At 43.9% G+C, this 21,892-nt stretch overlaps 1 protein-coding gene across 7 annotated transcripts in view; it reads right to left on the reverse strand.

The window, feature by feature from the left end:
* Window positions 1-21,892, reverse strand: part of AKAP13 (A-kinase anchoring protein 13) — a 1,053,268-nt gene that overhangs the window by 262,238 nt on the left and 769,138 nt on the right. For all 7 annotated transcript variants that reach the window (XM_069222739.1, XM_069222736.1, XM_069222738.1 and 4 more), the window contains one exon: window positions 15,586-15,760. In XM_069222739.1, the coding sequence (XP_069078840.1) occupies window positions 15,586-15,760 (175 nt within the window). The remainder of the gene's footprint in view (window positions 1-15,585; window positions 15,761-21,892) is intronic.

Here is a 21,892-nt window from a genome sequence, read left to right on the forward strand (position 1 = left end):
GTTGAGATGAGCTCCCCAACCTATCACTGATGCGTCTGTTGTTATTATGGTCTGAGGCACAGGGTCTTGAAATGACTTCCCCTTCATTAGATTGCTGAGATTCCACCATTGAAGGGAAATGTGTGTTTGGCGGTCCATCAACACTAGATCTTGAAGACGACCGTGTGCCTGAGACCATTGTTGTAAGGGTCTCATGTTTAGTCTTGCATGTGGGAAATATGGCTATGCAAGATGACATCATCCCTAAAATTTTCATAATAAATCTTACAGTGTATTGTTGATTTTGCTGTATGTGTGGGATAAGATTTTGGAAAGCCTGTATCATTTGTGTATTTGGATATGCTAGGGCTTTTTGAGTATTTTTGAACAGCACCTAGGTAGGGTTGTACCTGTGCTGGTTGAAGGTGTGATTACTGATAATTTTGAATGAACCCTAGTGTATGCAGGGTTTCTATTACATACTGAGTGTGTTGTTGGCATTGTGTAAAATTGCTTGATTTTATTAGCCAATCGTCTAGATACGGAAAGACCTGAATGTGTTGTCTTCTTAAGTAGGCTGCTACTACTGATAGACATTTTGTGAAAACTCTTGGAGCTGGTGTTATGCCGAATGGCAAAACTTTGAACTGGTAATGTTTTCCTGCTATGACGAACCTGAGGTATTTTCTGTGAGCAGGATGGCTGGGTATATGGAAATACGCATCTTTGAGGTCTAAAGCAGTCATGTAATCTTGTTTCTGTAGTAGTGGAATGACATCCTGCAGAGTTACCATGTGAAAATGTTCCGACAGGATGTATAGATTGAGAGGCCTGAGGTCTAGGATAGGCCTTAGAGTGCCATCCTTTTTGGGAATGAGGAGATATAGTGAGTATACTTCTGTTCCCTGTTGAGAATGTGGGACCAATTCTATGGTTTTGTTTTAGTAGTAGGGATTGTACCTCCTGTTGCAACAGAACGTTGTGTTCTTGGGACAATTTGTGGTAAAGTGGTGAAATGTTTGGAGGGGAGGAGATTAATTCTGGGCAATAGCCATTGCGGATACTTGATAACACCCAATTGTCTGTGGTGATATTTTGCCAATGAGAGTGGAATTGCTGCAGTCTTCTCCCACAGGAGATGTGTGTGGTGGAGGGGGGAAAGGAGTCACTGTTTGGATGGTGTAGTGGCTTGTTTTGAGGCTTGGAACTTGCCTCTGTTTCTGAAATATTGTCCTCTATAGGACCCTCTAAACACCACTCTTTGATATTGTTGCTGCTGTTGTCCCTGTGTTGCCTGGGAGGTAGAAGCATCAGAGGACTGTGGTTTGAATCCTCCTCTAAACTGTGACCTGCGAAAGGAGCCTCTAAATGGTGTGGTGTATATTGCTCCCATTGCCTTGGCAGTATCCAAGTCTTTTCTCAGTTTTTCTATGGTGGTATCTACTTCAGGCCCAAATAAGTGTTTTTTTTAATCAAAAGGCATGTTAAGTGCCTGTTGAACTTCTGGTTTAAAACCAGAAGAGCGTAACCTTCTTATCTTTTTTTTTTTTTGTCCTCATTTCGCCACCCACGCTTTGGTTAAGAGGAAAAAGGCAATGGCCGAGGCAATAATGGTATGGCTCCAGGTGTGCGGTGTGCGGTCTGCAACACTGCTGGGCCGCCCCACCTGTTCTACTTATTGCACTTTTCCCAATCGACCAAGTCTTACTGTTTTCTTCGAAACCTGATCATACCCAAAGCAGCACCCAATAAGGTGAGGGGAGTTCTAATCATTGGACTTAAAATTTCAGGAGGAGGAGACCAAACAAAGAAACTACAAAACACAAATTATATAACTGAAACTACTCCACACTTATAAACTACTGATAAACATTTTCCCAATCCACCCAAAAATTATCTCTTCTAGTAAGAGGACCGCGTTGTTCCATTTTGCACAGTCGATTTACAGATGTTTGCCAATCCTGAACGAGGGGGGGGGCAAAGGATCCACCCATTTACGACATATTTCCCGTCTGGCCAAAAGCATTAGTACAAACAACAAGTGCTCCTGTTGTACTGACATTTTCTGATAATTTATGCCCGGTTCACAAACCCCAAACACCACCATAAGAAGGTTTATTCTTAAGTTTACATCAAAAATTACCTTCAGAATACTTCCTATCTCCTTCCAATATTTAATCAACATTGCCAAAACATGTGATCATCATCTGCATTGTCTTCCCCACACCGCGGACAGTTTTTCTTAAATTTCCCGATAGCTGTTAATCTAGCAGGTGTCCAGTAAACCCTATGTAGTGTAAACAGATGGTTTTTCTTCAACCCTGCAGGTTTAGTAGTAAACCACAGTTCTGAACAAGACTTCTGCAACAATGCTGTAACTTCTAGGGTTGGAAAGATCCTCCCCCACTTCAACAAGGGGAGGGATGCACGTCATCTACTGTTTCCAACAGAGCATGATACCACAAAGCAACTTCTTTTTTAATGGCTATCTGGTTTAATTTCCCTTCCCATGAGCTCCTCCCTATTTCTCCTGCTCGTCGAGATTTCACCCAACTAGATAACTGAAGGTACTTGAATTTAGAAACTGTCCCTCTAGTACGCTCCTGAAATGCAGACCAGATTAACAATTCAGAACCTTCTGTAATCTGGCCCCATCTTACCATCCCACTTGATTTCAAAGGAATTGGTAGTTTGTCGATAAGACATTCAGGAGTACCGGGTGAATCCCAGATAGGAGCAGAACTACAATAATAAGGTATCCCTAGCACCTTCCGAAAATAAATCCAAACATTACACGCCTGTCTGGGGAGCTTCAAACGCACCTTCTTGAAGTACTTTGGGTGTCCAAATTTATATAGGAAATAATCAGCTCCTTCCTCAAGATGTGCCGTCAGAGCTCTCCAGACCAATGCGTACTCTGACTTCTTATTCAATAACATTCTGGTATTTTTTAGTTGAAAAGCCAGATAGTACCTAAAAAAATCTAGCGATGCAATACCCCCCCACTCTTTCTTTCTACTCATCTTTTTCCAAGAAATCCTTACTCCCTTGGAGGCCCAAACAAACGAGGATAAATCTCCCTGTAATTTTTTAAACCAGCTCCCCTTAAACTCTAATGGGATTGTGTTAAATAAAAAGGTAAACTTTGGAAGAATACACATCTTCAAGATATTAGATCTTCCAATTATAGAAAGTGGAAGAACAGCCCACGCCTTTAACAGTTTTTTAGTTTCCCTATAAGTTATGTCAAAATTTAACTTAGCTACATCATTAAGGTCAGTTGTAACCCGGATTCCCAAGTATTTGATCTCTTGTTTAACTAAGGGAGAAACATAAGCCAAGTTCCAACACATAATTTCCGTCTTTTCTGTATTTATACTATAACCTGAAAATCTGCCAAATTGCTCCATCAATGTATTGACCATAGGTAAAGTAGTCATCACATCACTAGTGTATAGCATAAGATTGTCCGCGTATAACGCTACTTTCTTTTCCCAACCCCCAATCCGAAACGGGGGAATGTCCTTACAAGCCTGTAATAAAATTGCCAAAGGTTCAATATATAAATTAAAAAGCAGGGGAGATAAAGGACACCCCTGTCGCCTGCCCCGACAAATCCTGAATTCCTGTGATAACTGACCATTAACCAAGACTCTCGCAGAAGGGCATCTATACAGTTCCCTAACAGCCCTAATAAAAGGACTTCCAAAGCCCCCTATTTCCAACACGGCCCCCAAGAAAGACCAGTTGACATGATCAAAAGATTTCGCTGCATCAAAAGTCAGAATCGCTAATGGAGCCTTTTCTTGTTCTGCCAGGTCTACTGCAGCGAATAACTCATGAGTTACCTCATGGAGTTGTCTACCCTTCATAAATCCCTTTTGATCCAAGTGAATCAAGTTGCCTATAGCTTTCCCCAATCTCATAGATAAAATCCCTGTATACAATTTGTAATCCGAATTCAACAAGGAAATGGGTCTATACGATGAACAAGACATTGAGTCCTTACCTGGCTTTAACAATAAACAAATTATAGCTTCTCTCCAGGATTTAGGTACCTGTGCCCCTTCTACCAGCATAGAATTGAATAATTCCAGTAAAATTGGAATAAGTTCTTCCCCCAGAACCTTATATAACTAATTAGGTAAATTGTCTGGGCCAACTGCCTTCCCTTTCTTCAAAGCTTTTATGCCTTCATCAAGCTCAGCCCCACTTATCTCACAATTCAATGACAGCTTTGCTGATTCATCCAAGACTGGAAGATGCGCTTTTTCCAAAAATGCTCTGATCAACTCCTCTGAATTTACCAAATTTTCTGAATACATTTCTTGAAAAAAAGATACAAATGCCCCCTCAATCTCATCTTGCTCCACACAAATCTGATTCGTAAGGTCTGATTTAACCGATAAAATATGCCTTTTAGAGAAATCCGACTTAACCTTCCAACCTCCGACTTAACCTTCCAAGCTAACAGTTTACTACAACCTTCTCCGTATTCATAATGTGCATATCGACTACTTTCCCACTTTAACCTATTGCGCTTCTCCAAAAAAGAATCTAAGTTGATCCGAACCTTTTCCTCTTGGCGTATCAGCTCCTCTAGTAATTCTTCCTTCCCTGCTTAGTCGCTGCATTATAAATTAAAACTTGAAAAGTTTTTAAAGATGATTCCATACCCCCCAACTTCTTCCTTTCTTCACAACGCTTGTATATTGCCAGACTCACAAGCCTCCCTCTAATATAAGCCTTATAAGCGTCCCAGACACACCATAAACTTGCTGTTCCTCGATTTAAATAGAAAAAATCTCTTGTATCTTTCTTTAACACCTCTACTATTGAGTCATCTAAGAGTAAAGAGCGATTGATTGTACTCCTGATACCCTTACTTACGACCCTGATATCCAAATGTAGTTTTACAGCTGAGTGATCCGAAAGGTGTGCTGGGTTATGGGCTACCTTTATCACCTCTGAACATAAACTTTTATGTATTAAGAAGAAATCTATTCTAGATCTATGTCCATATTTTTTATTGTAGAATGTGTATCTATCTCCTTCACCCCCTTTCCAGTGCCATATGTCTATCAATCCTAAATCCCGCATGGCTTGCTTCACCTGTGCCCTAGTTTTAGGTGAATTAACCGCACCCCGGGGGGTCGACTTATCAAGAGCAGGATCTAACAGTATATTAAAATCCCCACCTAGCACCACTGGGTACCTAGCTAAAAGTAAAATGTTAAATAGTTCTTGAAATGGCATCGGGTCATCTAGATTTGGTCCGTAGTAACCTGCAACTGTGACCCAGTAGCCACATACACACACTTCTACCACTACCTATCTACCCCTGGAGTCTACTTGCACCTCTCCTATCTTAAGCCTTATAGACTTTTTGTCTCTCCTCATGTTGTTTTCCAATTACTCTAGCTTATCCTGTAACATCTTTTCTCCACGTTTTAACTGTAAAATATCCTTAGATTGTACTAACAACCGCTCCTCCTGAGCACACCCCTCACCGCCTCTGCCCAGATGCTGGAGTTCGATACGTGCTTCCAGCCCACCACCTCACCACCTTTCACCGGAGCACGTGACTCCCCCCTCTTATCCGCCGTTTTTCTTAATGACCCGGCCCGGGCCGGAAAGAGTGCGGCAGGAAAAAAAAAAAAGATTGAGATAAATAAATGGCTAATTATGACTTTTTTAATCCCCTATCCGCCTTTATATTCTCAAACCCAACTGGGCTGTGGCAAAAAAAAAAAGGAAAACACTCCCAACTATTTCTTTAAACCTTATTCGCGCAGACTCGGTGAAAAGAAAAAAAAAACATGTACTCCTGCGGTTTCCTGGAGGTTCATTAATAGCTCTATTTGTTGAAAAAAAAAAAAAAAAAAAAAAAATATAACACAAGTCTGTGAAAGCCTATGTTTCCCCGGTATATTCCGAAAAAGGACCTTGTTAGTAACACCAGGGGTAAATATGTGCACTTGGGGGCCCGGAACAATGCCTCTGATTAATCATAGGACTGAAAACCTATGAGATGGTCATTAAGACAGAAATGGTGAAATATACATCGAGCTGTTATTCTGTGTATAATGTATAATTAAATGCACGAACATACCATCTGTTCCAGTCCTAGATCACGTTACGTGACTTCTGGTAATGTCATCTGTAGGCCAAATAAAGAGCACAAACGTGATTAACTGCTTGAGCCTGCTGAGCCTGTCCCAGCGCAAAAAAATAAAATAAAAAACGTGCTACCTTCCGTGCACACAACCACTCCACGGGGGCACAAACAAACCCCCCCTCACCCTCCCCGAAGGAAACCACTCCGTGCTAGACCGCACGACAAGGAGAAAAAAGAAAACCTGCAAAATTCTTTCCTGCTCGTGTTTTTTTTTTTCCTCCGGAACGCCAGAACTTCAGAACGGGCCCCAGCCAAGTCCGTTCCCAGGGACTCAGGTCAGCCGCTGCAGCAAAGCGAAGCAGCAGCAGCGGCAAAAGCGGATTCCCAAACGCAGGCCTGGGAGCTCCGACTCTCCAGGCGCGACGCGGCGGCGTTACGTTTTCCGGCGTCTCCCGTCCGATGGAGAGCTCGCGGTCCAGTCTGCTAACTGGCCGCCATGTTCCCCGTGGCCATCAAACAGTCACGTAACCTTCTTATCATAATGGCAGTATTTATACTACTTGCGGTTGTGTCAGCAGCATCGAGGGCAGACCTTATCTGGTTGTTACTTATGCCTGTCCCTCTTCTACAACCTGTTGTGCTCTCTTCGGATGTTCTTTTGGGAGGTGCTGTATGAATTCTTGCATCTCATCCCAATGGGCTCTATCATATCTGGCAAGAAGTGCTGGCGAATTTGCAATTCGCCATTGGTTAGCCACTTGCGTGGTTACTTTCTTGCCAGCAGCATCAAACTTTCTACTCTCCTTATCAGGTGGAGGAGCATCTCCTGACAATTGGCTGTTAGCTCTTTTCCTAGCCCCACTCATCACTACTGAGTCTGGAGGAACTTGATGTGTGATGTAGCCTGGGTCTGTAGGAGCATGTTTGTATTTTTTGTCAATCCTGGGAGTAATTACTCTAGCTTTGACCATTCCAGGCAACATAGGGAGACACTGGTATCTATAGTGAGTGGAAGACAGAGTGTTGAACAAGAAGTCCTCCTCTAGGGGCTCAGTGTGCATAAGCACCCCATGGTAAGCAGCTGCCCTAGAAACTACCTGAGTGTAGGCAGTAGTGTCCTCTGGTGGAGAAGGCTTGGAGGGGTATAGGTCAGGATCATTGTCTGGAATAGGATCTGTGTCATATAGATCCCAAGGATCCACTGTATCTCCATGAGAGTATTGTGAGTCTTGGAGAAGGCAATGGTGGTGGACTATTGTGAGGAGGTGAAAAAGAAGGCTGTGGAGAATGAGGAGAAGTAGGGACCGGTGCTGGTTACTCCTTTTGTTTTTGAACTTTTGCTGGTGGTTGAGCAAAGCCTAATTCCTCTTGAAAAGCCAGCTTTCTTTTAGTTTTTAAAGGAGGTGCAGTAATAATTCTGCCAGTCTCTTTATGTATATAGATCCTAGATTGTCTTTCATCCATAACCTCCAATAGTGGCTCAGTGTCCTCACAGAAGGCTTGTAAGATTCTTGCATCAGCTTTGAGATTTAAGTCTGCTCGAAAGTCCTTGTTCCTCTGTGTATGAGGATTTTTTCGTTTCCGAAGTCTGAATCTTTTTCGGTCCAGAAAATGAAGTTGGCTGTTTCGGCTCCGAAGCAGGGCGTTGAATCTCAGACTCCGAAGAGTGAGGACGCTTACTGGAGTTCGATGTGGAACTTTTAACCAACTTGCTCGACTCCGAAGTGGACAGAGGAGTGGCCTTTTTCAGCACCAAACCCAAAGGTCGGTCGACAGTCTTTTTTTGGTCCAAACCATGGCCTTCCGGCAGTGGTGTACCCATGGCCTTCGCGTAGGGGCAGATGTACTCACTTGCTGGCCAGCAGTGAAAGGCCTATCTTCTTCCGATTCTTGCTCGGAGTCGGTACCTTGAATGCAGACTGCTGTCTGCGTCTGTTCTCCCATGACGTCGAGCTGTTCTGTACTTTCAACGCCATTTCTAATCTTCGGGCTCTGTGATCTCTCAAGGTCTTCTTGGATCGAAACCATCGACAGGCCTCGCAATCCTCTTCTCAGTGGTCCGGAGAAAGGCACAAATTACAAACCAGATGTTGGTCTGTATATGGGAACTTCGCATGGCACCAAGGGCAGAATCGAAATGGAGTCCGATCCATCAGGCTTCCACGCGGTAGGCCCGAGTCGGGCGCACGCGCACAGAAGGGCGAATTCTAGATTCTGACGGTACTATTGGTTCGATGCTAGGTGGAAAACGCAAACAAAACAATACTGACGATTAAATAGGTTTTCTAAGGTTTTCTAATTCGAAATCTCGGAGCGAGAGGAAACACGTCTGAACCCGACAGCGGAAATAAAACAATCTAACAAAGGAGTTGGTGCCCAAGCATTCTGTAACCGAGAGGAGGAGTCACTCAATCCCATGACTCCAAAAAGACTTCTTCGAAGAAAAACAACTTGTAACACTCCAAGCCCAACACTAGATGTCGGAAGAGCTATGCATAGCATGTGTATCTGCAGCTACACATGCCATTGAACATGTATACATATATATATATATATATATATATATATATATATATATGGAAAATGTCACTTACCCAGTGTACATCTGTTCGTGGCATTAGTCGCTGCAGATTCACATGCTGTGCATTTGCACAGTCCGCCATCTGGTGTTGGGCTCGGAGTGTTACAAGTTGTTTTTCTTCGAAGAAGTCTTTTCGAGTCACGAGACCGAGGGACTCCTCCCATTTTGACTCCATTGCGCATGGGCGTCGACTCCATCTTAGATTGTTTTGCCCGCAGAGGGTGAGGTAGGAGTTGTGTATGCTAGTAATAGTGCCCATGCAATGGAGTGAATGCGTATGTACATAATAAAGTTTTAAGTAATATATTTACAAATGTACAAATGTTTAAGATCTACTTCTAAACGGCTACAGGCTCCCGGGGAGGCGGGTGGGCGCATGTGAATCTGCAGCGACTAATGCCACGAACAGATGTACACTGGGTAAGTGACATTTTCCGTTCGATGGCATGTGTAGCTGCAGATACACATGCTGTGCATAGACTAGTAAGCAGTTATCTCCCCAAAAGCGGTGGTTCAGCCTGTAGGAGTTGAAGTAGTTTGAAATAATGTTCTTAATACAGCTTGACCTACTGTTGCTTGTTGTGCAGTTACCACATCTACACAGTAGTGCTTGGTAAATGTATGAGGCGTAGACCATGTTGCTGCCTTACATATTTCGTTCATTGGAATATTTCCTAGAAAGGCCATGGTAGCACCTTTCTTTCTGGTTGAGTGTGCCTTTGGTGTAATAGGCAGTTCTCGTTTAGCTTTAAGATAGCAGGTTTGAATGCACTTAACTATCCATCTAGCAATGCCTTGTTTTGAAATTGGATTTCCTGTATGAGGTTTTGAAAGGCGATAAATAGTTGTTTTGTCTTTCGAATTAGTTTTGTTCTGTCAATGTAGTACATTAGTGCTCTTTTGATGTCTAATGTATGTAGTGCTCTTTCGGCTACTGAATCTGGCTGTGGGAAGAACACTGGTAATTCTACCGTTTGATTTAAGTGGAACGGTGAGATTACTTTTGGTAAAAATTTAGGATTGGTCCGTAGAACAACTTTATTTTTGTGTATTTGAATAAATGGTTCTTGAATGGTAAATGCTTGAATTTCACTCACTCTTCTTAGAGATGTGATGGCAATTAAAAATGCAACTTACCACGTTAAGTATTGCATTTCACAAGAGTGCATGGGCTCAAAAGGTGGACCCATGAGTCGTGTTAGGACAATGTTGAGGTTCCATGAAGGAACTGGTGGTGTTCTTGATGGTATAATTCTCTTTAGGCCTTCCATAAACGCCTTTATGACTGGTATCCTAAACAATGAAATTGAGTGCGTAATTTGTAGGTAAGCAGAAATTGCTGTAAGATGTATTTTAATGGAAGAGAAAGCTAGGTTAGATTTTTGCAAATGTAGTAAGTATCCTACTATTTCTTTTGCAGATGCGTGTAAAGGTTGAATTTGATTATTATGGCAGTAATAAACAAATCTTTTCCACTTATTTGCATAGCAGTGTCTAGTGGTAGGTTTTCTAGCTTGTTTTATGACCTCCATACATTCCTGTGTGAGGTCTAAGTGCCCGAATTCTAGGATTTCAGGAGCCAAATTGCTAGATTCAACGATGCTGGATTTGGATGTCTGATCTGTTGTTTGTGTTGTGTTAACAGATCTGGTATGTTGGGTAGTTTGACATGAGGTACTACTGAAAGGTCTAGTAGTGTTGTGTACCAAGGTTGCCTTGCCCATGTTGGTGCTATTAGTATGAGTTTGAGTTTGTTTTGACTCAACCTGTTTACTAGATATGGAAGGAGAGGGAGAGGGGGAAAAGCGTACGCAAATATCCCTGACCAGTTCATCCATAGAGCATTGCCTTGGGATTGATCTTGTGGGTACCTGGATGCGAAGTTTTAGCATTTTGAGTTTTCCTTTGTTGCAAATAGATCTATTTGAGGTGTTCCCCAAATTTGAAAGTAATTGTTTAGTATTTGGGGGTGAATTTCCCATTCGTGGGTTTGTTGGTGATCTCGAGAGAGTGTCTGCCAACTGGTTCTGAATCCCTGGAATAAATTGTGCTATTAGGCGAATGTGGTTGTGAATCGCCCAATGCCATATTTTTTGTGTTAGGAGGCACAACTGTGTCGAGTGTGTCCCTCCTTGTTTGTTTAGATAATACATTGTTGTCATGTTGTCTGTTTTGACAAGAATGTATTTTTGGGTTATTATGGGTTGAAATGCTTTCAGCGCTAGAAATACTGCTAACAGTTCTAAGTGATTTATGTGAAACTGCCTCTGATGTATGTCCCATTGTCCTTGGATGCTGTGTTGATTGAGGTGTGCTCCCCACCCTGTCATGGAAGCATCCGTCGTTATGACGTATTGTGGCACTAGGTCTTGGAAAGGCCGCCCTCGGTTTAAATTTGTACTGTTCCACCATAGAAGCGAGATGTATGTTTGGCGGTCTATCAACACCAGATCTAGAAGTTGACCCTGTGCTTGTGACCATTGTGATGCTAGGCACTGTTGTAAGGGCCGCATGTGCAATCTTGCGTTTGGGACAATGGCTATGCATGAAGACATCATGCCTAGGAGTTTCATTACCATTTTGACTTGTATCTTTTGTGTTGGATACATGGCCTGTATTACTTTGTGAAATGTTTGAACCCTTTGTGGACTTGGAGTGGCAATCCCTTTTGCTGTGTTGATTGTCGCTCCTAAGTACTGCTGTGTTTGACACGGCAAAAGGTGTGACTTCGCGTAGTTGATGGAGAAACCTAGCCTGTGAAGGGTTTGAATGACATATTTTGTGTGCTGTGAACACTGTCTTAGCGTGTTGATTTTGATTAACCAGTCGTCTAAGTACGGGAACACATGTATTTGCTGCCTTCTGATATGTGCAGCTACTACTGACAGGCATTTTGTAACAACTCTTGGCGCAGTTGTTATTCCGAATGGCAACACTTTGAATTGGCAATATATTCCTTGGAATACAAACCTTAGGTATTTCCTGTGTGAAGGATGTATCGGTATATGGAAGTACGCATCTTTTAGGTCTAATGTTGTCATGTAATCTTGCTGTTTGAGCAGTGGGATTACGTCTTGTAACGTGACCATGTGAAAGTGGTCTGATTTGATGTAGGTATTTAGCGTTCTGAGATCTAGTATTGGTCTCAGAGTTTTGTCCTTTTTGGGTATTAGAAAGTACAGTGAGTAAACTCCTGTGTTTTGTTGTAGATTTGGTACTAATTCTATTGCGTCCTTTTGTAGCAATGCTTGAACTTCTAGTCCTAGAAGATCTATATGTTGTTTTGACATATTGTGTGTTTTCGGTGGGATGTTTGGAGGGAATTGGAGAAATTCTATGCAATAACCATGCTGGATAATTGCTAAGACCCAAGTGTCTGTTGTTATTTCCTCCCAAAGTTTGTAAAATTGGCTTAGTCTTCCCCCCACAGGTGTTATGTGATGGGGTTGTGTGACTTGTGAGTCACTGTTTATTTTGAGGGGTTTTGGGGCCTTGGAATTTTCCTCGATTTCTTGGGAATTGGCCCCCTCTATATTGCCCCCGAAAACCTCCCCTCTGATATTGACCCTGGTAAGTAGGTCTTGTTTGTGAGGTTGTGGTTTCTGTGGGATGACCTCGAAACCCTCCCCTAAAAGGTGTTTTTCGAAATGTGCCTCTGCTCTGCGGGGAGTAGAGTGCGCCCATGGCTTTGGCTGTATCGGTGTCTTTTTTGAGTTTCTCAATGGCAGTGTCTACCTCCGGCCCAAACAATTGCTGTTCATTAAATGGCATATTGAGCACAGCTTGTTGGATTTCCGGCTTGAACCCTGAAGTGCGCACCCATGCGTGCCTTTGTATCGTGATTGCAGTGTTTATTGTCCTTGCAGCTGTATCTGCTGCATCCATGGAAGACCGTATCTGATTATTTGAGATACTTTATCCCTCTTCTACCACCTGTTGCGCTCTTTTTTGGAACTCCTTGGGTAAGTGTTCGATGAAATGTTGCATTTCATCCCAATGAGCTCTGTCGTATCTTGCCAAAAGTGCTTGGGAATTGGCAATACGCCATTAATTTGCTGCTTGTGCTGCAACCCTTTTTCCCGCAGCATCAAATTTGCGGCTCTCTTTGTCTGGAGGTGGTGCATCTCCTGAGGTATGAGAGTTGGCTCTCTTACGAGCTGCCCCGACAACTACTGAGTCTGGTGTTAGTTGTGTTGCAATATAGATAGGATCTGCTGGCGGTGGCTTGTACTTTTTCTCCACCCTTGGAGTTATGGCTCTGCCTTTAACTGGATCCTGAAATATTTGTTTTGAATGTTTTAGCATTCCTGGGAGCATGGGAAGGCTTTGGTACTGGCTATGGGTGGAGGATAGGGTGTTAAACAGAAAGTCATCCTCAATGTAAGGTGACTTGATGACTTTGTGACGTAAGGGGACGTTGTGAAATTCGGCTGCCCTTGCGACCACCTGTGTGTAGGATGTACTGTCCTCAGGTGTTGACGGTTTTGTGGGATAGGAGTCTGGGCTGTTGTCAGACACTGGAGCATTGTAAAGGTCCCATGCATTGGGATCATCCTGACTCATTGTAGTATGAGCTGGTGAGTGCATCAGTGGAGGAGTCGTTGCTGGTGATGCATGTATTGATGGTGGTGGAGACGGTGGTGGGGTTGTTTTCCTTGCCACTTTTGCCTGTGGTTGCTTGTCCTTTTGTTGAAAGGCAAGTTTCCTTTTTATTTTGATTGGGGGAAGAGTGGTTATCTTCCCTGTGTCCTCATGAATATGAAGCCTTCGTTGCGTGTAGTCAGGCTCTACAGCTTGAAGCTCCTCTCCAAATCTATGTAATTGGGAGGTTAATCCTTGTTCCTCTGTATAGGAACTAGTTTTCGGCTCAGAGGCTGGATGTTTCGGAACCGAAACCTTTTCGGAAGTCTTTTTAGGCTCCGAAGAAACCTTCTTTGTTTTCGGCGTGGTGTCTCGGTGCCGAAATTCTTCGGTGCCGCTGTCTCTGTGCCGAATTTTCTCGGAGCCGCTGTCTCGGCTCCGAGGTTGCTGTGTGGCGGTATCTCGACCGGAGTCGGATGACTTCGACACCAGCATGCCCTTTTTCGGTGCCTTGGATCGGTCACCTATTTTTCGGGTTAAGCCATGGCCTCTTGGCGGTGGCGTCCCCTGGGCTTTTGTGGACTTCTTGTGAGTCTTGATTTTCGACGTCTTACTCACGGTTTGGGGTGTTTCTTCGGCGTCGAGTTCTTCAGAATCCGACTTGTGGATGGAGAAAGCTTCTTCTTCCTCCTCGAAACGTTCTTGACCTGTCGGCGTGGACGCCATTTGTAGTCTCCTAGCTCTTCGGTCTCTCAGCGTCTTCCTCGACCGAAACGCTCGACAGGCTTCACAAGTATCCTCCTTGTGCTCTGGGGGACAAGCATAAGTTACAGACCAGATGCTGATCCGTATACGGATACTTGTTATGGCATTTTGGGCAGAAGCGGAATGGGGTCCGTTCCATCAGCCTTGAAGTCGCACGTGGCCGGGCCGACCAGGCCCAGACGGGGGATCGAAAAAACCCCGAAGGGCCACCGGAGCTCTTCAAAATTCGGTGTCGATTTGTTCTAACTAACCCGATACCGAACGCAAACAATACCGACGAATTTTTTCAGAGATTCTAACTAACTTTCTGACCCGAAACACAGAGCGAAAAGGAACACGTCCGAACCCGATGGCGGAAAAAAACAATCTAAGATGGAGTCGACGCCCATGCGCAATGGAGTCAAAATGGGAGGAGTCCCTCGGTCTCGTGACTCGAAAAGACTTCTTCGAAGAAAAACAACTTGTAACACTCCGAGCCCAACACCAGATGGCGGACTGTGCAAATGCACAGCATGTGTATCTGCAGCTACACATGCCATTGAACATATATATATATATATATATATGTTATTCCTAGTGACATGATGGTGGGACTGTTTTTGTGTTTCACTCATCACAATTTAGCTTCTAGTGTGTTTTATCATTCTAGTGTGTTTTATCAATGTATTGCAATACATGCCATTTCATCCAAGATGCAGTTACTTCAATAAACTATTGAACTATACTCTGCTTCTGTTGGTCTTTGCCTGTGTGAAAATAATGTAACTGAGAGAAAGGGATGAGATCTGATCGACCACTATTCCCCTGAGGAGTTCCCTCTGTCATGCGCCTGGTTGCCACAATCATCCCCGCTCTCGTGGAGATGAGGCACTGCTAGTTGGTCGGAAAACCCGGATTAGGCTGACCGGTGTCACATGGTGTGGGATTGTACTCCGTACCCTACAATTCAGGTGCCGCATAAATCCAGTAGTCTCATTAGGATAATGAGAACCTATGCAACAAGAGCTTTGTCTGGAATGAGGACATAAACACAGTTACTTAACATCGAAAAACATTTCTCAAATCATCATTGTGAAAACTGATAATGATAGGAGCAAATAATTAAAGTTAATTCAAAAGAAAAAGTATCTTCTAGAAAAAAAAGACTTAATCAACATATTTCTGTTGATCACCACTAATTACCAATAACGACATAATGTTCAAAGTCTGGAGAAGTTAACCATTGCACCATATTTCACTTCCAGCTCTGTCATGACGTGGTTATGATCTCCTCACTTATGTTTTGGCATTTATATGCAAGTTAAAATAAATATCTCATAACACAATGATGCTGACATGTGCTAAGGTAACCATTATCACATTCCAAAAAGTGAAATATTTTAGCTAAGTTGCTCATAAATATTAATTTTTAAGGACTTCAAAAGAACATTGTAGTATATAATATGCTTCAATGCAGACATGCCTGAAATACCGAAAAATATAATCCATATATTTGCAAACATTTCTAAAGCAGGCATGTTATGATAGTCACAATCAGTCTTGCAGAAGTTACTAGACTTACTGGAGCATAGGTAAGCCTCTTTACACGTGACTGTTTTAATACAGCTGTAGCAATTCATTGGACCCACAATTGGGGTGGTGGTGAAATGGTGCCCATTTATTGTCTTCTTGTCCTTTTCTTTCTCCTTAGCATCCTTCTCTTTTTCTTTAGCCTTGTCTTTGTCCTTTTCTTTTTCCTTTTAAAGAAAAGCAAAACATTAAAAACCTCAAAAACTGCTAATGAGTTAACTGAATTAAAGAGAACATGTGAATGGTTGTCTGAATTGATACTCTACACAACGATTACCATCATGATAAAGACATAACTCGCTGAAACTGTTTTCAATACATGTTTGAGAGATAATAGCTAAAGGAAAATGTAAACATCTGTTTGTAGCACGTAGTGCTGTAGATGGACATGCTCTTCGTACTCCTGACATCTAGTGTTGGGCTCAGACATGTACAACATGGTTTTCTTCAAATTAGTCTTTTGAATCACGAGGTATAGTGACTCTTCCCTTATCTGGTAGTGCACATGGGTACCAACTCCACAGTGAGATTGTTTTCATGCATGGCGGGTGAGGGTGGAGATAAGAGCATGAGAATGTTTAAAGATGTCCATGTGAATGGAAAGAAAGTTAGAAAGAAAAAGGTATTGGCAAAAAATTAAGGCAACCGGAGAACAGGGTGGGACATGCGAATATTCAGAACTACATGCCACAAACAGATGCTTACAGGTTATGTAACCTATTTAGTTTGTGGCATGTGTAGCTGTAGCTACACATGCTCTATATTGAATGTAAAGCGGTTTCTCCTGAGCAATGGCTAGCCAGAGGATTTTGCAGATCACTGGAAAAGTGTACATAGTACAGCCTGCCCCACCCAGGCCTGCTGTCATGCTTGGACATCCACATAGTAGGGTTTGGTGAGGGGTGGGGTGAGGAGGAGAAAGGAAGGTGGGGGTGGACGAGGTGGCTGCTTTTCAGATGTCAGTTATTGTGATGTTACCATGAAAAGTGATGGAGGTTCCTTTTTTAATTGTAGAATGCCGCAGTGGTGGAATAGGGAGGTGCATTTTGACTTTGGCATAGCAGATTTAAGTGCAATTGACTAGCTAGCGAACCATCCCTGTTTTTGAAATGGCTATATCCTTATGTGGTTTTGAGTAGGTGAGAAATAACTGTTGCATCTTATGAAATGGTTTTGTTCTATTAATGTAGTACATGATAGCCCTGTTTACATCTAGTATATGAAGTGCTCTCTCTGCTATTGAGTCAGGGTGCTGGAAGAACACAGAGTTCAATTGTCTGGTTGAGGTGGAAAAGAGCTATCAGCCCAGGTAGCTCTAAGGACTACTCTGTCAGCATGAACCTTAAAGAAGGGTTCGACAAACATGAGCATCTGGATCTTATTGACACGCCTGGCAGAAGAAATTCTGACTGAAAATATCACCTTCCAGAACAAAAATTGGAGAGGGCAAGAATGAAGGGGTTTAAAAGGGGGCCCCATAAGTCTAGTAAGGACTATATTGAGATTCCAGGAGTGTCCCTGGAGGGATAACCCTCTTAAGCCCTTTCATGAAAGCTTTAATAACAGGAACTCTTAAGAGAGAGGAGTGTTCCCTGTTCGTTAAGTATGCTGCTACTGCATCTAAATGTAAACAAATGGGTGTGTAAGCTAGGCCTGAGCTTTGCAATTGAAACAAGTAGCAAACCATGTTCTGCACTGCTGCCTTTAGTGGCTCAATGTGTTTGGATAGGCGGTAGTGGACAAATCACTTCCACTTTGCTGAGTAGCAGGGACTAGCAGTGGGGTGGTGAGCCTCCTTGAGGATGATCACAAACTCAGGAAGCGAATTAAGGTAACCACACACTACGACTTTAGGAGCCAGATCACTAGGTTGAGCTGCATGGGGTTGTGATGCCTGAGAATGCCCTGATCCTACGTGAAAAGGTCCTGCCTTTTGGACAACTCCTCATGAAGGACTGAAAAAATCTCTGACCAGTTCATCCATACAGCACAACCCATGGACTGTGGGTGTGGAAATCTGGAGGCAAATTTGGGGCATTTTGCATTTCTGGTGATTGTAAACAGATCTAGGTCAGGAAACCCCTAATGCCAAAAATGGGGGAGCAGGACTTTAGGGTGGAGTTCCCACTTGTGGACTTGTTGCTGCATCCTGCTAAGCAGGTCTGCAAAGTCGTCTGCTTCCGAAGGCACTCTGCTAGGAGGTGAACTCTGTGGTGGATCGCCCAGTGGCAAATGTCCTATGCTAATGCTGACAACCGGGAAGCATGCATGTCCTCCTGTTGCTGTAGGTAGCACATGGCAGTCTGTTTTGACCAGCGCTGATTTGTGGTGAACGTGGCAGAAAAAGACCTTGAGAGCCAACTGAACTACCAAATACTCCAGGCAGTTTATGTGAAGTCTGTTAAAGTAGAGTCCACAAACCCTGAACATTTATGTCCTGTAGGTGTACCCTCCAGCCCATGTGAGAGGAGTCTGTGATGACGGTCACTTGAGGAACTAGGTCTAGGAAAGGCCTGCCCCACAACAAAGTGTTGCTATTCAATCACTGCAGAAGTGACGGATGTTGATTTTTATCAACACTGGATCTTCCCACAGACCCTCTGCTTGTGACCATTGTGCAGCAAGGTACTTCTAGAGTGGACGCATGTGCAATCTGTCACAGGGAACAAGGGCAATGCAAAATACTATCATGCTGAGCAGACGCATCACTCTGCGTACAGTTAGCAGGTGATTTTGCTGAAAAAGAGACAGTATGGAGTGAAAGGCATGGACTGAAGGGGGACTGGGGTAAGCCTTTCTAGTGACTGAATTCAGGGTTGCCCCTAGCAAGAGCTTTATCTGTAATGGTTGAAGGTATGATTTGCTCATGTTGATGGTGCAGCCCAGATCATGAAGGAGATCTAAAGCAATTTGTGTGGCAACTAGACACTGCTGCTTGCTCGCACTCTTTATCAGCCAATCATTCAGGTACATGAAGACGTCCACGATGCTCTTCCTGAGATGAGTAGTTACCAATTCCAGACATGTAGTGAAGAACCTTAGTGAGGCGGTAACCCCACAAGGCAGAACTTTGATTTGAAAGTGCTGTCCACTTATCATGACTCTGAGGTGGCGGCAATGTGCAGAGGGGCTTGAGATGTAGATATAGGATTCCTTCAAGTTGAGCGCGGTCATGACATTGCCTTGTTAAAGGAATGGTATGATGTCCTAGAACGTCACCATGTGGAAATCATCTAAGAGGATATACTGCTTGAGGGGTCGGAGGTCTGGAATAGGCCCCAGGGACCAGTCTTTCTTGGGTTTTAGGGAGTACACTCCTTTGTTGTGTTGTTGTGATAGCACTGGCTCTATTGTTCCTGTAAGTAAGAGAGTGTTCACCTACTCTTAGAAGAGTATCTGATGCTGGGGGAAAGAAAATATTTATGGGGTGGGATGTTTGGTGTTGGGGCCGTGAGCTCCAGGCAATAACCCTGCTCTACAATGGACAGGACAGTAACGATTCACGATTGTCGAAGCAATCCCTGCAGATGTCCCCCGTGTGATGGAGAGGAAGGGAGAGGAAGCCTCTGCTTATGGGGGGCAGCTCACTTAGGCTTTCCACCTCTTCCCCTGTTACTTGCATTGGTTTTTCCCCATAGGTGCCCCTGGAGCCAAACAAGACTGCAGATTAGGACGGGGGAATTTATGCCCCCTGGCGACTGTGACGGATGCATGGAGAACCCACATGATGGAATTTTTGGAGATGGTCTGTCCTTCAGATATGATCTCCTGTGTCTGCTGCCTGTATTGGTCAGGGAGATGTTGTATGAGCATACTCATTTCGTCCCACTTGGCATGGTCGTACCTCACCAATAACTCGACAGAACTGGCAATACACCAATAAGTCACTGATTGTGAGGCAAGTCTCTTCCCCACCACGTCAATCTTTTTCCTTTCCCTGAGCTTTGGCCCACTGGGCGAAGGCATGCACCAGCAACGAATCTGGTGGTAGCTGGCCTATAATTTAAGATGGGTCAGAAGGTAAGGACTTACATTTTTTGACCGCCGTCAAAGTGACAGCCCTAGCCTTGATCCAGTCCTTAAATACCTCCTGCATATGCCTAAGCAGTCCCCTAAGCATAGGTGAGAATTGGGTGGCATGCTGAGTGTGGGAGGGCATCTCCACTAAGAACTCCTCTTCTTCTACTATGGTGTGTAGGTGGTTCATCTTGTGAAAAGTGGCTGCCATGTGTATAACCTCATGACATGAAGTGGTATCATTAGGAGGGAAAGGTTTGGCTGGGTACAGGTCAGGGTCATTGGCACCTTGGGGGATGACCCCACCCATAAACATCCCAAGGGTCATCCTGGGGTTGTTGGTCATAAGGAGTGTCATAGGGATGTAAGGTTGAGGAGCTTCTCTCCCCGTAAACTGAACGTGTATATCGCTATGGCAAACAAGGTGGGAGGCCTTTTGGTGGCGGGGGTAGGGAGGGGGAGGAGGTGGGGGTCATGGAGGAGGTGGTAGAAGAGGAAGAAGAGTTGGATGAGCAAGTATTGGTGCTTTGGAGGTGATGGGGGTTCTAATGTCAATTGCTCTTAAAAAGGGAGCTTCCTCTTACATGGGTGAGTTTCCTGCACTGTGCCCATGTGAGGATGGATAAACAGCCTTCGCTGCAGAGAGTCCAACCCCTCCTGAAGGTGCTGTAAGCCAGGTAGCTCCTGGTCTTTGGAGTCTGCTGTTGAGAGGCGACTGGACATCGAAGTTTGTTTTAGGTTTGAGGCCATTTTCAATGTTGATTGTTGTTTCATCTCTGAGAAATCCTTGGGTACTGACTTTGATCCACCAGAGGGGGAAAATGGAGCTGTCTGGTCGAGGCAGGCCAGGTCTTGTGTAACTGGTTCTGTGCCGAAGTCAGCTCCAAAGCCTTAGTTCAGTACCAGCCATGGCTGGGAGGCAGTGGCGGCCTGGAAGGCTTGTCCCCGTGTGCAGGCTCAGCGTCTGGCCCCAGAGGGACAGGGAGTGCCTTGGAATACAAGGGTAGTCACAGTAGTTGTCTTCTGACGTTGGGCCTATGCTGGCTACAGGTCTTGGATCTTAGAGTTCGACAGTGATTCGGGTTCCAGACTCAAGGACGCTGTGTGTTTAACACTGACCTCTCCCTTTGCTGCCTCCTCTTCTACATCTTTCCTGAAGACGTCGGTGGTATCATCATTATGATGTTTCTCCATGGCATGCCAAGCTAGCTGACGATCATAACAATTCCGAATTGTTTTTGTTTCTACCAGAATGCAAGACAGGTGGAGCAGGAGGCCTCATTATGCTCTGGGGACAGGCAGAGGATGCAGACTGCACTTTGATCTGCACGTAAACACTTCCTATGGCACTATGGAGAGTAATAAAAAGATGTCTTTTCAATTGCTGTTCTAGCTTTCTCAAGTGCAAGACTCAATGGGAGAGGCCAGCGAGAAACAAAGCTCCATGCAGTGCACCAAGGAAACAGACGATGCAGATCCACTGGAGAGACCACGATGGTAAGAAGAAATGTTGGTGCACCAAATGATTGCTCAAAGGTTACTGGAAATAGAAAACTTCACAGGCCCTAACAAAGACTGCCATGAAGCACCGACTCAGCCCTGGTGAAGCATGTCTGACATGGATGTCAGGACAAAACAATCTTACAATGGAGTTGAAGCCCACGCACATCACCAGTTAGGGGAGGAGCCACTATAACCTGGGACTCAAAAGACTTCTTTAAAAAAAAAGTTATACACGTCCGAGCCCAACACTAGATGGCAGGAGTATGCAGAGCACGTGTATCTACAGCTACACGTGACGCAAGCACAGAATTTATGATACAGTGCTAATAAAGATTGGACTACACAAGCACAGTTATGGCTGTATGATTTTTAAGCAAGAACACCTTCCATCAACAGCATTTATAAAAACTGGTCATGACATTGGAGAGAAAACAGCAATGCCACACTTAACGGTTTTCAAAGTCACTAGCACAGGAAGTAGGCTCACGCCCTCAACATACTGGAGTGGGTATGAGTAGATGATCACATTATTGACATTTTCCCAGTGAAATGCTTGTTAGTGGTTTCTAGTTGTAAATTAAGTCAGGATATCAGAAGTGATGTGAGTGTTGCTTTGAAATTTACTTATGTGTCAGAGAGGAGAATGCTTTTGTGATGGTGAGAAACACTTCTGTTGCTTTTTCTTTATGTATTTGGAGCTCTGAAAACTCACAAATGTACCTACTGGTTGCTTTGGTGTATACACACCAACGAGATGGCTGTTACATATTATTTTAGTC

The sequence above is a fragment of the Pleurodeles waltl genome, chromosome 3_1 (assembly GCF_031143425.1).
Source record: "Pleurodeles waltl isolate 20211129_DDA chromosome 3_1, aPleWal1.hap1.20221129, whole genome shotgun sequence".
Classification (NCBI taxonomy): Eukaryota; Metazoa; Chordata; class Amphibia; order Caudata; family Salamandridae; genus Pleurodeles; species Pleurodeles waltl.